The 12,003-nt window shown below is 41.3% G+C and overlaps 1 protein-coding gene across 5 annotated transcripts in view; it reads left to right on the plus strand.

The window, feature by feature from the left end:
* The window catches only part of plcb1l (phospholipase C beta 1-like), a 125,383-nt gene that overhangs the window by 69,651 nt on the left and 43,729 nt on the right, over nucleotides 1-12,003 (plus strand). For 3 of the 5 annotated variants that reach the window (XM_034076223.1, XM_034076226.1, XM_034076228.1), the window contains exons 4-9: nucleotides 638-778; nucleotides 1,396-1,475; nucleotides 4,349-4,402; nucleotides 8,030-8,105; nucleotides 10,212-10,315; nucleotides 11,036-11,202. In XM_034076223.1, coding sequence (XP_033932114.1) covers nucleotides 638-778; nucleotides 1,396-1,475; nucleotides 4,349-4,402; nucleotides 8,030-8,105; nucleotides 10,212-10,315; nucleotides 11,036-11,202 — 622 coding nt within the window. The remainder of the gene's footprint in view (nucleotides 1-637; nucleotides 779-1,395; nucleotides 1,476-4,348; nucleotides 4,403-8,029; nucleotides 8,106-10,211; nucleotides 10,316-11,035; nucleotides 11,203-12,003) is intronic. The other 2 variants (XM_034076225.1, XM_034076227.1) reach the window with 1 other exon arrangement.

A 12,003-nucleotide genomic window follows, 5' to 3' on the forward strand; every position in this document is an offset into this window, starting at 1 on the left:
CCGGCAAGTTCACCAGTGTCATTCTTTCAATATCAGTTCAATACTTTCAGCTCCTTTTAATTAGTTTACACTTGAAATGTGCCACATCATAGCTCTGCTTAACCCACCTTGTTTGCCTGTGATATGAGAGTCACTTTGAGATCTACTGGGGCTGCGGTGTCTCACCTCGCTCCCCACACCCTCCGCCTCTCACAACTGACCTCTCATTAGTCACATAAATCAGCTGCCAAGACATGGTGCAAACTCCCAAATACTGAAAGGTCTTGTTTCAGTTCAGTGCTTTTGGAGGGGCAATTTTTGTTTTATTAAACCGTGACACAGAGTAGTTCTGTCTCTCACTTCTTTGGAAAAGGTATACCTTGTATTTTGTTCCACCTGTGGCCTGTTTAATTTCATTTCCTTTCAATCGATGGAGGTTTTGTTTGTGCTGCTTGGCTTTAGATATAGATTTGGTTCAACTGTAGTCCACTTGAGGTGGATTTCAGTGTGTATGAAGCTGTGGTTAGAAGCTGGCATGACATGACTGGGAAAGATTTAGAAAAGTAAATGCACCTTCCACTTGATGCCTTTGATTAGTTTACTCCATTCTGTAAAAGCCATGACTCATTTGTTGTATCATTTGTGTGTCATTGTTCAGGAAGCCAAGCTGCGTGAGCTACTGGATGTCAGCACACTGGCGGGGAAGATGGAGAACAGGATGCTGACGGTGGTGAGCGGCCCTGACATGGTCAACATCACCTACCTGAACTTCATGGCCTTCACGGAGGATACGGCCAAGGTAAATAAAAAACAACGATAAAATAATGATAACTGTCCCATTACTGTATGTGGGATCAATGTTTAGGATATACTGCATTAAACAACATTATTTACTTTCAGTTTTCAGGTTTTTTAATAATGGAACCATTTCTCTGTTGGGTTATCTACATGGAGTTTATCTTCAGGGTTGAGATCCCTCAGTAAATTAAAAAATGTATATTAAGTTTATTTTCGGAATTTAAACAAACACTAACAGCATATTCCCCTGTTTGTATTCATTTTGACCATATCATATCAAATAAGTTAAAGCAGTCAGCGTGACACTTCACCCATTGGTTGGTGAAACACATTGCTACAAGCCCGCTTGTCAATCACAATGCAGCTACGCTTTATTGTCTATTTGCTTGTAAAAAGGATCATGATTTACAAAATGAACCATCATCCTGTATTGGAGAACACTTTAAACAAATGATTGAGACCATAAACGCATTAGGCAAATCTTAACTGAGGTGAAATATCAAGTGAGAAGTAAGGACATGTTCTTATAGCCTTGTATACAGTCAGACTTCCAGGGTTTCAGCCCTCAGCACTATGGTTTGTGCCTGACTCTGTATCCGTATGTGTTATTCACCTCAGGAATGGGCGGAAGAGCTGTTCAACCTGGCATCCAACCTCTTTGTACAGAATATGTCCAGGGAGGACTGCCTTGAGAAAGTGTATGTCATCCACACAAACATGCAAACGACACACACACAAACACACCAAGCAGTCATACAAAACATTTAAATCTCCAAGATGAATATGAAAATCAGGTCTGCTGGAAACCCAAGCGCCACACCAGGTATGTACTGTGTTTTACATCAACAGAAAGAGCAGGAGAAAGCAAATGAGGCCTCTTATGTAAAATAAAACATATGACTGACTGTTATTCAAGACACGTGCTCCCACACTATACACAATAAGTGTTTACTTTGAAATGCATGCAAAAAGATGTTTCTTGCGTTCACATAACCGCCCTATAAAATCCAGAAGCAAACACACAGGAAGCTTTATGCATACACTGAGGTGCATGTGGGGCTGTACCACACACACACACACACACACACACACACACACACACACACACACACACACACACACACACACACACACACACACACACACACACACACACACACACACACACACACACACACACACACACACACACACACACACACACACACCGAGGGTTTGAGTTTGTCAAGGTCATTTCACCTCACATCGTTGCAGAGAGAAAACAGACAGGAAGGAAGAAGGAGGATAAATAAAACAGCTGGAAATATGTTTCGGTTCATGAACCCGACTCTGTGCGTCTCCGGCGGCTTATGTGCCTCTCAGTGCTTATATGTGTGGCAGCATGTAAGTGCGTGCATTTATATGGTAGCCTATATTCCTGTTGCATTTTTGACAATGACGTCTCGGTAGATCCTTCAACAAGAGAATTGTTGACCTGAAATTAAGGTGGGGTCGAAATGTTAAGAAGGAGTCACCATTGTGTTGGGTAAAGCTGGTTGCATAGATCAGCCCAAGACCTCATCGTTGGCTCTTAGTCTGGGGAGACAGTTATCGTCAATCGCCCTCGAACAACCTCATATCCTGAGTAATAATGGTGTCTTACGGCTAACAGCACCACACTATTGATCAGATTGGAACACACACACACACACACACACACACACACACACACACACACACACACACACACACATTGATCTATGGTTCACAGCTGATTCATGTGTGCAGTGAGTGACGTCGTGAAGCTAAACTATGAATCTGCTGCGTTGTATTGAGAGTATGCCTGGCTCTGCTAGGTGACAACTCCCAGCTGTCTGATGTTTATCAGTAAACAGAACCCGTTAACTCTCACCCCCGAGGAGTGTAATTGACTTATGAGACAATAAAAGTGGTCATCGACCACATAGTATACAGAGATTGCTGAATACAATTGAATAGAGCGGGTTTCACAGTCACGCTGGTTTGCTTGAAGCAGCATTTGTCGTGCTCTGCTTCCCTACCAATAAGACAATTCTCTTTCGTATTACTACTGCATGAGGCCACGCTGATGTTCCTTTGCATGTGGTCGATTCTATTTGATAGCTCTTTAAGCTGTGATACATGTTTTGAGAGGCCAGCATATACGGGTAATGTTCCCAGCAAGTGGAACCCAACGTGTTTTTGATTGACTTCTTCAAGATGGTCTATTGAGATCTACAATAAACCTGGATTATTTCAGTTTGGACCATGGTTAGTGTTAGAATTGCATGTTTTGCAATGGGATAACATGTATAACCAGTATATGCTTGGTTAGTTTTAGATTACTGAACAGGCCTACTTGGCATGTGTCAGGTCCCCCATGCCTTTCCTTTACAACATGTCAATCAAAGGACACTTACCAACCAGGGAAAGACTTAACATGGTAACAAAGAAATATAGACAAAGTACAAGAGACCCAAAAAGACAACAATGTGACAGTAACAATACCAAAGAGACACAAAAGACTACAAAGACACAAAAATAACTACAAAGAAAACACAAAAAGACTACAAAAAGTCACAAAAGGACTACAAAGACAAAGTGACAGCAAAAGAATACAATGAGACAGAAATAGATACAATCTGATATGAAACATCTGCATAGACAAACAAAGAGACACGTATGATTATTAAAAAGGAGAAAACACAAATTGAATACATACAGAAATAGAGAGACACAAATAAAATGGAGGGGCTAAACATCTAAAAAGTCTGTCTTGCTCTTGTGTATGCCGATTGGTTGGGCATTTTCCACGTCTGTTCCCTGGTGCTCATTATCTCATTTGTCAGCATTACCTGGAATGGGATAGTACGGAGTCTGAAAGCAGACAGAGAGAGAAGAGAAAGTGGTGTGTAAAACCGAAAACTGAGACAGTTATCTGTTGTTCCGTCTTGATAAATAATAGAGGCAGTTGTAAGAGAAGCACCTAGCTGCTCCCTCCATCTTTCCTTAATCCTGAACCTTTAGTGCCATCCCAGGTCAACACGCAAACATTTTCCTTTTCCCCCTTTACTTTAGAGAAGAAATGCCATGTTAGCCACGTTAACCATTACAGTCATCTGTGACTTTGCCTTTGGCACCGGTCCGGCCCTGTGAATTGGACACTGTAATGGATATTAATTATTAGCCAGCAGCCACTTAATGCCCAGCCTGGAATGATGGCTCCTGTTGCAGCGCAGCTATTTATAGCCCGGGCTGCGCTGCCTGTGTTGCTGGTGCATGGCTCTGTGCAAGACTTCCAGGGATTATCCACAAGTTGTGTACACATGGCAAAAATATTCATGCTGTGCACTAAGAACTCTTCACATCAATCAACCGCATGCTCAGCATTATAGAGACACAATTCTGCATGTACTGCACATTTGCATAATCCCTTATAGGCAGGCAATTACATACAGAAATGCATCCCAAGAAAGCACACACTCAGAGAAAAGTTCATTTGAGCATGTCCATTACTCACACAGACAGACTGCTGATTTCATGTTGTGTAAGGTTTGTGTTCTGTCCAATGCAGATACACTCGGATGAAGCTGCAGCTGAACCCTGAGGGGCGCATCCCCGTCAAGAAGTAAGTCTCTCCGACTCATCCTCCTCTCCCCTGCCACCTCTCCACTCTTTTGGTCAATGCGTAGCTTCCTCTGCCTTCTCTTGTTACTAGCAGCATGTATACGCCTTAGTATACACACATTCCCGGTGTGCATTTATTACAATACAATACCATTTGTCATCACAATACTCCATTGTTCTCCCCATGACTTTAGCTCTGCGGTAAAATTGTGTACAATATCAAGATTCAAGGCTTTTATCGTCATTTGTACATACTGTATACAGTAGCTACAGTGTAGTTATGACAATGACAATCTTAGGTCACAGGCTCCTCCAACAGTGCAACACAATAAAATAGTGCAACACAATAAAATAGTACAAGTAAAAAAGTACAAATAAAATAGAATATAATAGAAATAGTGCAAGAATAGTCTATATACAAGTAATTGGAATATTGATATATATGAGTTGCAAACTGATGAATGTTATGGATGTTCTTTCAAAAGTTATCAGTCTATCACCATCACTGTTTCTCTCTCTATCTGTAAAGAGCCAACCTTATTAGGATGTGCATTATGTTTCATTCATTTGTTTATGTGACATTTCATTTAGCAGTTTTATCTGATATGCATTCAACCTTGAGGATACAAACTAAACAAAATAATCCTGCAAGCACATTCATGTCAAGCCTTTATTTACCTAGGTGTATCCCTTGAGATCATTGATCTCTTTTTCAAGAGAGACCTGCTCAAGTAGGTTCCACATGAAACATACACACATAAAGCAACAGAACAACAAAAAGGACACCATCCAGCATCATTACAGGGATTACAATGTAATTATTACATTAGCTAGCAATCAGTCAAACCATTGTAAGTGCCACTGCATTGGCTGCAATTGTGAGATTCTCTTTTTGCTAGCATGCCTCGGGAAAGCGCCATTTATACTTTTCACTATCTCCAGCTCAAAATCTGACAATGTGTGATGTGTGTGAGAATTTCCCTTTCATGAATGATCTGGGAGTTTGTCATCACCTCATTGGAAGTGAGGACTTGCTGCATCTCCATTAGTCGAGTTCAGCGTGCAGGCAGGCACCAGGGTACCACTGCGATAACCTCCCTCAGAGCCGCGGAGGAGAGCAGTGGGTGTCAACACAGAGACACTGCCTGCCGTTTTGGGAATTAACCTCCGAGCTGGGAGGACATGTCAGCTTGACTAATGTCAGCTTGACTCTGCTCTCTCACTGGGCGTACACTACGTGCCCGAGGATCTGCGCTGTAATACCTCTGCATTAGGGATGTTAAGATTCACCGATTCGCATCGGTGCACCGGCATAAACGTTCAAGATGCAAGTGCACCGGTTGAAAGAGTGCACATCGGCTACAGTTTGGGTTGAACTCGCGATGCATCGATTGTAGCGTTTTAGCATCGGTAAAAAAAACGATTCATTCATATAATATCCCCTCATCCTGTCAGCACTCAGCAGAGACGATCTTTGATCTTTGCTTCGCACTACGGAGGCAGAGAGTCTCAGTTATCAACACACATGGACATCGAGGTGAAAGAGAAACACAGCGCACCGAAAAATACCTACAAATCAAACGTTTAGCAACACGTCGGATTGTTCAAGAAAGACGGACAACTTGAAAAATCGCTCGCAAATGGTAAACGATTCCGTGCCGCTTTAAAGTACACAAGTAGTACGAGGAACTCAGCGACGCACATAAAGAGGCGACATGGGGTCTGCGGCTAAAAAGAGAAACCTGAAAGTTAGACATATGAGTTAAAGTGAGGTGTTCTGTCAGAAAGAGTGGTGTTTAGTTTACAGCAGCCTGTGACGGCCAATAATAATTTAAATGTCTTCCTCACTGTAAGCAGTTATGAAATACCTGTTTGTGAAAGGTTATTTGTATTCTTTATTGTTCATATAGAACCCACTGCTTTCTGCTCACTGGTGCGCATTAAATGGCCTACATTACTATTACTACATTATTATTACTTTTCATACATTACTATTGCAACAAATGTGTTAATTTTCTTCATTATTAGTCGATTTTTTGTTTTTGTGGACGAATGCTCCGGGCCCGGTAGACATTATTTACCCTTAATGTCTACCGCTAGTAAATCATTATTTTTGCATCACATCGTATCGCCCCGAATCGCATGATGCTGAATCCTATCGAGCTGTATCGCAACAGGGGTGAATCGTATCGCCTGGTGTTTCAAATGTATCGTTAATGTATCGTTGGCAACATATCGAGATCCGCATCGCATCGCCTCAGTGATGGAGATGCATATCCCTACTCTGCATGTAATTAAAACAGGCAGACAAAGGAAACAGGACCCAACAGCTAGCGATAGCTCTAACGACACTGGAGAGCCTCGCAGTAAATCTAATTTGTTGTCTGTATTCACAAGGATGACAGAATAAAGAGCAGATTAGCCCAATCATTCAGAAGCACAGAAGTCTCTCTGCACTCAAAATGACTGATGAGACTGGTCAAGGGAAATCTGTGGAACCTGCAAGCCTTGTTTCCAGCTGTTAACATATCTGTGTGTGGAGTCACAAGTACTGTCTAAGAAACTGTAGCATGATAACGATAATGATGATGAAAATGGTAATAATAAATGGCAATGTCACTTTATAACAACAATCACTTTAACTGCTCATCTCTGTCAACATGTCTGTGGTTTTATGGTTTTACAAAGGATCACAACCAATATCACGCTTTATGTACATTATGGTGCTGAAACAGTGGAACATCCACATCCGTGTGTTCTGTATTGTGATGTTTACATTTGAATAGAAAGAATTAATTTAGGGAATACTACTGTACTTTTCAAAGTTTATGTGTAAACATGTTTAACCTTTTGTAAATATTAAAATCACCTCTTGGTGTAATAAATGGTAAATGGACTGTACTTATTTATATAGCGCTTTATCCAGTCTTTAAGACCCCTCAAAGCACTTTACATACACACCCATTCATACAGAGCAGTGTACCTTACTCTAACATTCACACACACTCACACATCGTTGGCCATGCCATCGGGAGCAACTCAGGGTTAAGTATCTTGCCCAAGGATACATCGACATGTTGACTGCACGCGCTGGGGTCGAACCCGCGACCTTCTGGTTGAAAGACGACCGCACTCCCTCGCATCCACAGCCACCCTAATACGGTCTAACCCAGCAGAACCAGAGACTACTACTAAGAACATGCAAAGCAAGCTATCTAAAAACATAAACTCACATAGCCTTCATGAATAAAGCCTTTTCTTTCAGGGTTGTTTCATTAGACTGAATAAGTTGTATTTTTCCCCTCATTGTCTCTATTCAGATGTTCTCTTTCTGCATAATTTACAGTTCCATTTTCCCTCTTGGCATTCTCTTTGTCTCACTTTTGTCAGCTCTCCTTGCAATTATGGGGTTATATTCTCGCCTTTTTATTTCCTGTTCTTTATCCTCCTATTTTTCTTTTGTATGTTCCTGCCACACTAGAGCTTTTTTACAGGATGTCCTTAATAAGCATCCAATAAAAGCTGTGATGAATTCATCCGTTTGACACTGAGGATCAGAGCGAAAACTCCTCTTTCTGTGTGGCCTTTTCTGCGATTCCTCATACTGGTGTGTTTGTGTGTCCCGCAGTATCTTCAGGATGTTCTCAGCAGACAGGAAGCGAGTGGAGACAGCCCTGGAAAACTGTAACCTCCCTTCTGGCAGAGTAAGGCACCAAAATCCCCTCAAAACCGTGTGTCGCTCCGTTTTATCTTAGTCTCCAAGCTCTCTCATCTTCTCCATCCATCCATTAGTGTGTCCTCTCTCCTCAGCTCGATCTCTATTCTCCTGAAACAGCGGCTGATTGCTGCTTTGCTCATTTGTTTGGAGTGTTATTTTCTGGATGTCTGCATGGCTTCCCAGCTCATTTAGCCTTGGTTGTAATTAAACAACCCATTGGGAGCAATCGAGATGACAAAAGCTGCTTTAGCTTTACCGCTCTCAGATATCAATGGAGAGAAAGGGGTCAGTCCCCAAAACGGCACACAAACACGGTATTCAAGCAATAGATTCAAGATGTAAGGTGTGTATTGTATGCGCAATAGGTACAGAGTAGTTTGTCAATGAAAGTCTGAAGTCTCAGGATTCTCAGAATAACACACAATATACTTAAGACGTAAAAACAAGGGAAAACCGTGCAAGAAGAGGAAAATAATAATATTTGTGCCACAATATGACACAAATTTGACAGAATGTAAAATGAAGTACAGTGCAATACATACTGGTACAATATTACTGTGGGGACCGGCACCATGGAACCCTTTAAACCCTCTGTTTACATGTTTGGGCACGTGCATATATCAACCTGGCTTCAGAATACAAACAGAAAGCATACACACACACAAGAAATACAAACACACACACTCAGAACAAGCAATACATAATTAGCAGAGCAGGAGTTACCAACGTGTTGCCGTACGTATGAAGGTCTTTTGGGATTTGCTGTTGTTCCAACGCGTGAGTAATTACAGCTAAACGGTGGTGCTGTTAATCCCTAGAACACACACTAACATGCACAAGCGCATGCACACCAAGGTCTTTAGAATGACTCATTGAGTTTCGGCAAGGCTTGACCTGCATCCCCCCACCCCCCCCCTCCCCGGCATCCTCCCTCATCTTCTTTTCTCCCAGTATTCAGTTCTGCTCTGTTTCTCACCGGCACAATGCGAGTGCCTGCCCTGTGTCTTCAGCAGACCCGTTTGGCTCTGGTAGCTCGATAATTAGCCCTGTGGCCGCAGCTTTTTTTGTTAAAGTCTCGGTTCAAATTGCAGGCAGACCTTTTCGGTTAATGATTTGCATTTGTAATTAATATGCGTGTAATGGCTTCCACAGGGAGAACAGAGGTCACCGATAAAGCATCCCATAGGATTAAACACAGGATTTGACTTGAACGATTCATCTGGTTCAGGGACGAATGTTGTGAAACTGACTTGCAACATTTTAACAATAGCTCCCTAAATCAACTGAGATTTTGAAAATGAATCATTAAATTGCATAGAGAAGAAGTGCAATTAGGTCCTGCCCACACTGAAGAGGGAAACAATTAATTCAGCCCTTGATATTTTATTTCATGAAGATTCATTCGTGTCACTTTTGTATGCTAGCAATAGGAAACAATGCCTTTTAACTGCTGCTTGGTCTGGTGCACTATCAACGGGGTAAAGCACCCAGAAATAAGGCATTACAAGCTGCTGAAGCGAAAAACTAAGCCTTTAAGAAGACGAAAGAACATACATATGGGGGTTATAACTTCTAGGAGTTGAGGTATCAGCTGTAGAAGGAGACAACTGTGGGATTCAGAAACTCAGGGTGCAGGGAGGTTTGTCTAAATGTTAGTTTTATGCTAACTCTATATTTCATAATGGAATGGATAAATCAGAAAGCTGTGCAGTATTATGTTTACAAGTGCCTAAGTTAATTACATTAGCTTGCTAACACTTACCGTAGCTAACATTAGCTTGTCCCATCACCATTTAGTTATCAAATGCGCCGCTCGTAGACAACCTTCTGCAAGCTAACGTTTTTAGCTAGCTCAAGGCAATTTGATAGCCTATCAGTTCTTGGTTGCTTATTGTGGCACTGATCATTTTACTGTGCCTGGTTTCAGAGTATGATTTGTTACGTGCTCTACGGGTCCCCATTGGGTGCACATTTTCGTTGCCTTTACTTAGAAGCCAGCGAAAATAGAATTGCAGCCGTACTAGTAGATCATTATAGAACCAAGAGATGCTACATATTTATATAAAAAATAACCAATTGTGCTTGTCTGCAGCAGAATGACTCCATCCCCCAGGAGGATTTCAATCCAGAGGTCTACAACATGTTCCTGAGCAACATCTGCCCTCGGACCGAGCTGGACCACATCTTCTCTGACGTGTAAGAACATTGTTTCCCTCTGGTGTATTTGCCTTTTTAAAAGTCTCTTAGGAAGCAATCATCTCTTCAACCCCCGAAGAATACACTAATCCCAGGTTAGAAAGAAAATTCAACTTAAAACAATGTGAGTGATTCATTCATTTCATTTATTTTTCCCAAGTCAACTGTTTCTCGTTTCAGACTGTCAGCGATAATGGCTGCCATCCTTGAAAAGCAATATGGCTTTGCATATTTAGGACACCTGCTTTTACCCATTAGAGTCTTCATAAGATGTTAATTAGCACAGAAATGTATGCTGTAATGGCCCAGGATGGCCCTGGTGGGGGGCCCACTCGTGCTGAGTTTCCCTGTTCCCAGGGACTCAGACCATCAGCCGAGGCAGCATGGCAGCACCGCCGGGGCCACTCCAAAACATAAATCTAGGTTTTAATCATAGTTAAGGCATAAGAGCCGGGAGGATATGGAGATGATAATTTAATGGAACAGGCTTAGATATGAAAGGCGTTTTAATCAAATCTCATAATTTACTCAACTCAAGATTGAATCCTCGCTTCTCCTTTGCACTTGTGTTGCTCTACATTTCCAGATCTCCTTTCTGCTTTAATTACCGCTCCTCCCTCCATCATTTTACCCTTTTAAAGTTTCTCGTATCCCCATTTTTATTTGCCGTCTCAATTTGTGTGGACCCACAACTCATGTATTCCTTTTCCCTTCTCACAGGGGGGCTAAAAGTCGTCCGTACCTCAATGTGGAGCAGATGACAGAGTTTATCAACAATAAACAGCGAGACCCTCGTCTGAACGAGATCCTCTACCCTCCTCTCAAACCAGAGCAGGTCCAGGTGCTGGTGGACAAATATGAACCTAACGCCTCTCTGGCACAGAAAGGTCAGTGGATCAAATGTCTGTCAGGACAAACAAAAGCACACTGTAATGCTTACATGTACACACAGACACACAAAGGGAACTGTCAACAACTACTTGTATACCTACTTGTAATAAGGTGTGTACCACCCAATCAATTAAGTGCTTTTTCTTAAGAAATTAATAACTGCTGAGATTGTTGTAAAACTTGTACCTACACCACGAGACGGAAACATCATAAAACCTAATCCAATATATATTATTTCTATGACAGTTTTACCAATGATGTTATATGTTCATACTTCAGGTGAGTCTTTCTTTCCTTTACAAATCTGATGTTATTATTTTGAAGTAAAATGTAAAATGAAAAGTTTTATTTTTATATTTGCAAAGGGTGCAATATTTGACACTGATTTTATGTTTAGAAATTGGAAATGGAAAGTGAAATTGTGCTACAGATGGCAGGAGGTACAGACTTATCTAGAAAATGCAACACATTTAACGCTCTATTAATTGGCTCCATTAGACAAGAGTGGATCTTTAATAAGACATCATTAAAAGAGGATGAGTTCTGCAGGAGATGATTCATTGTGCACAAGCTAGCATAGTGTCTCTTTTTCCTTGTTTGATCTGGTAACATTTCTGCATTAAAAAAGGGTTTCAAATTGAATTTGCAAAAAAAAAAACGATTGTATAATGTTACCATATGTTATCAATTACCATATGTTAGAACAAAGTTAGAACATATACACTATTGGGCTTTCTCCCCTTTTTGATCAGGTTAAGTGCAGATTATACTACATTTTCAGGTGTTATTACATTTAG

Source organism: Pseudochaenichthys georgianus, chromosome 24, assembly GCF_902827115.2.
Source record: "Pseudochaenichthys georgianus chromosome 24, fPseGeo1.2, whole genome shotgun sequence".
In the NCBI taxonomy this organism is placed as follows: domain Eukaryota; kingdom Metazoa; phylum Chordata; class Actinopteri; order Perciformes; family Channichthyidae; genus Pseudochaenichthys; species Pseudochaenichthys georgianus.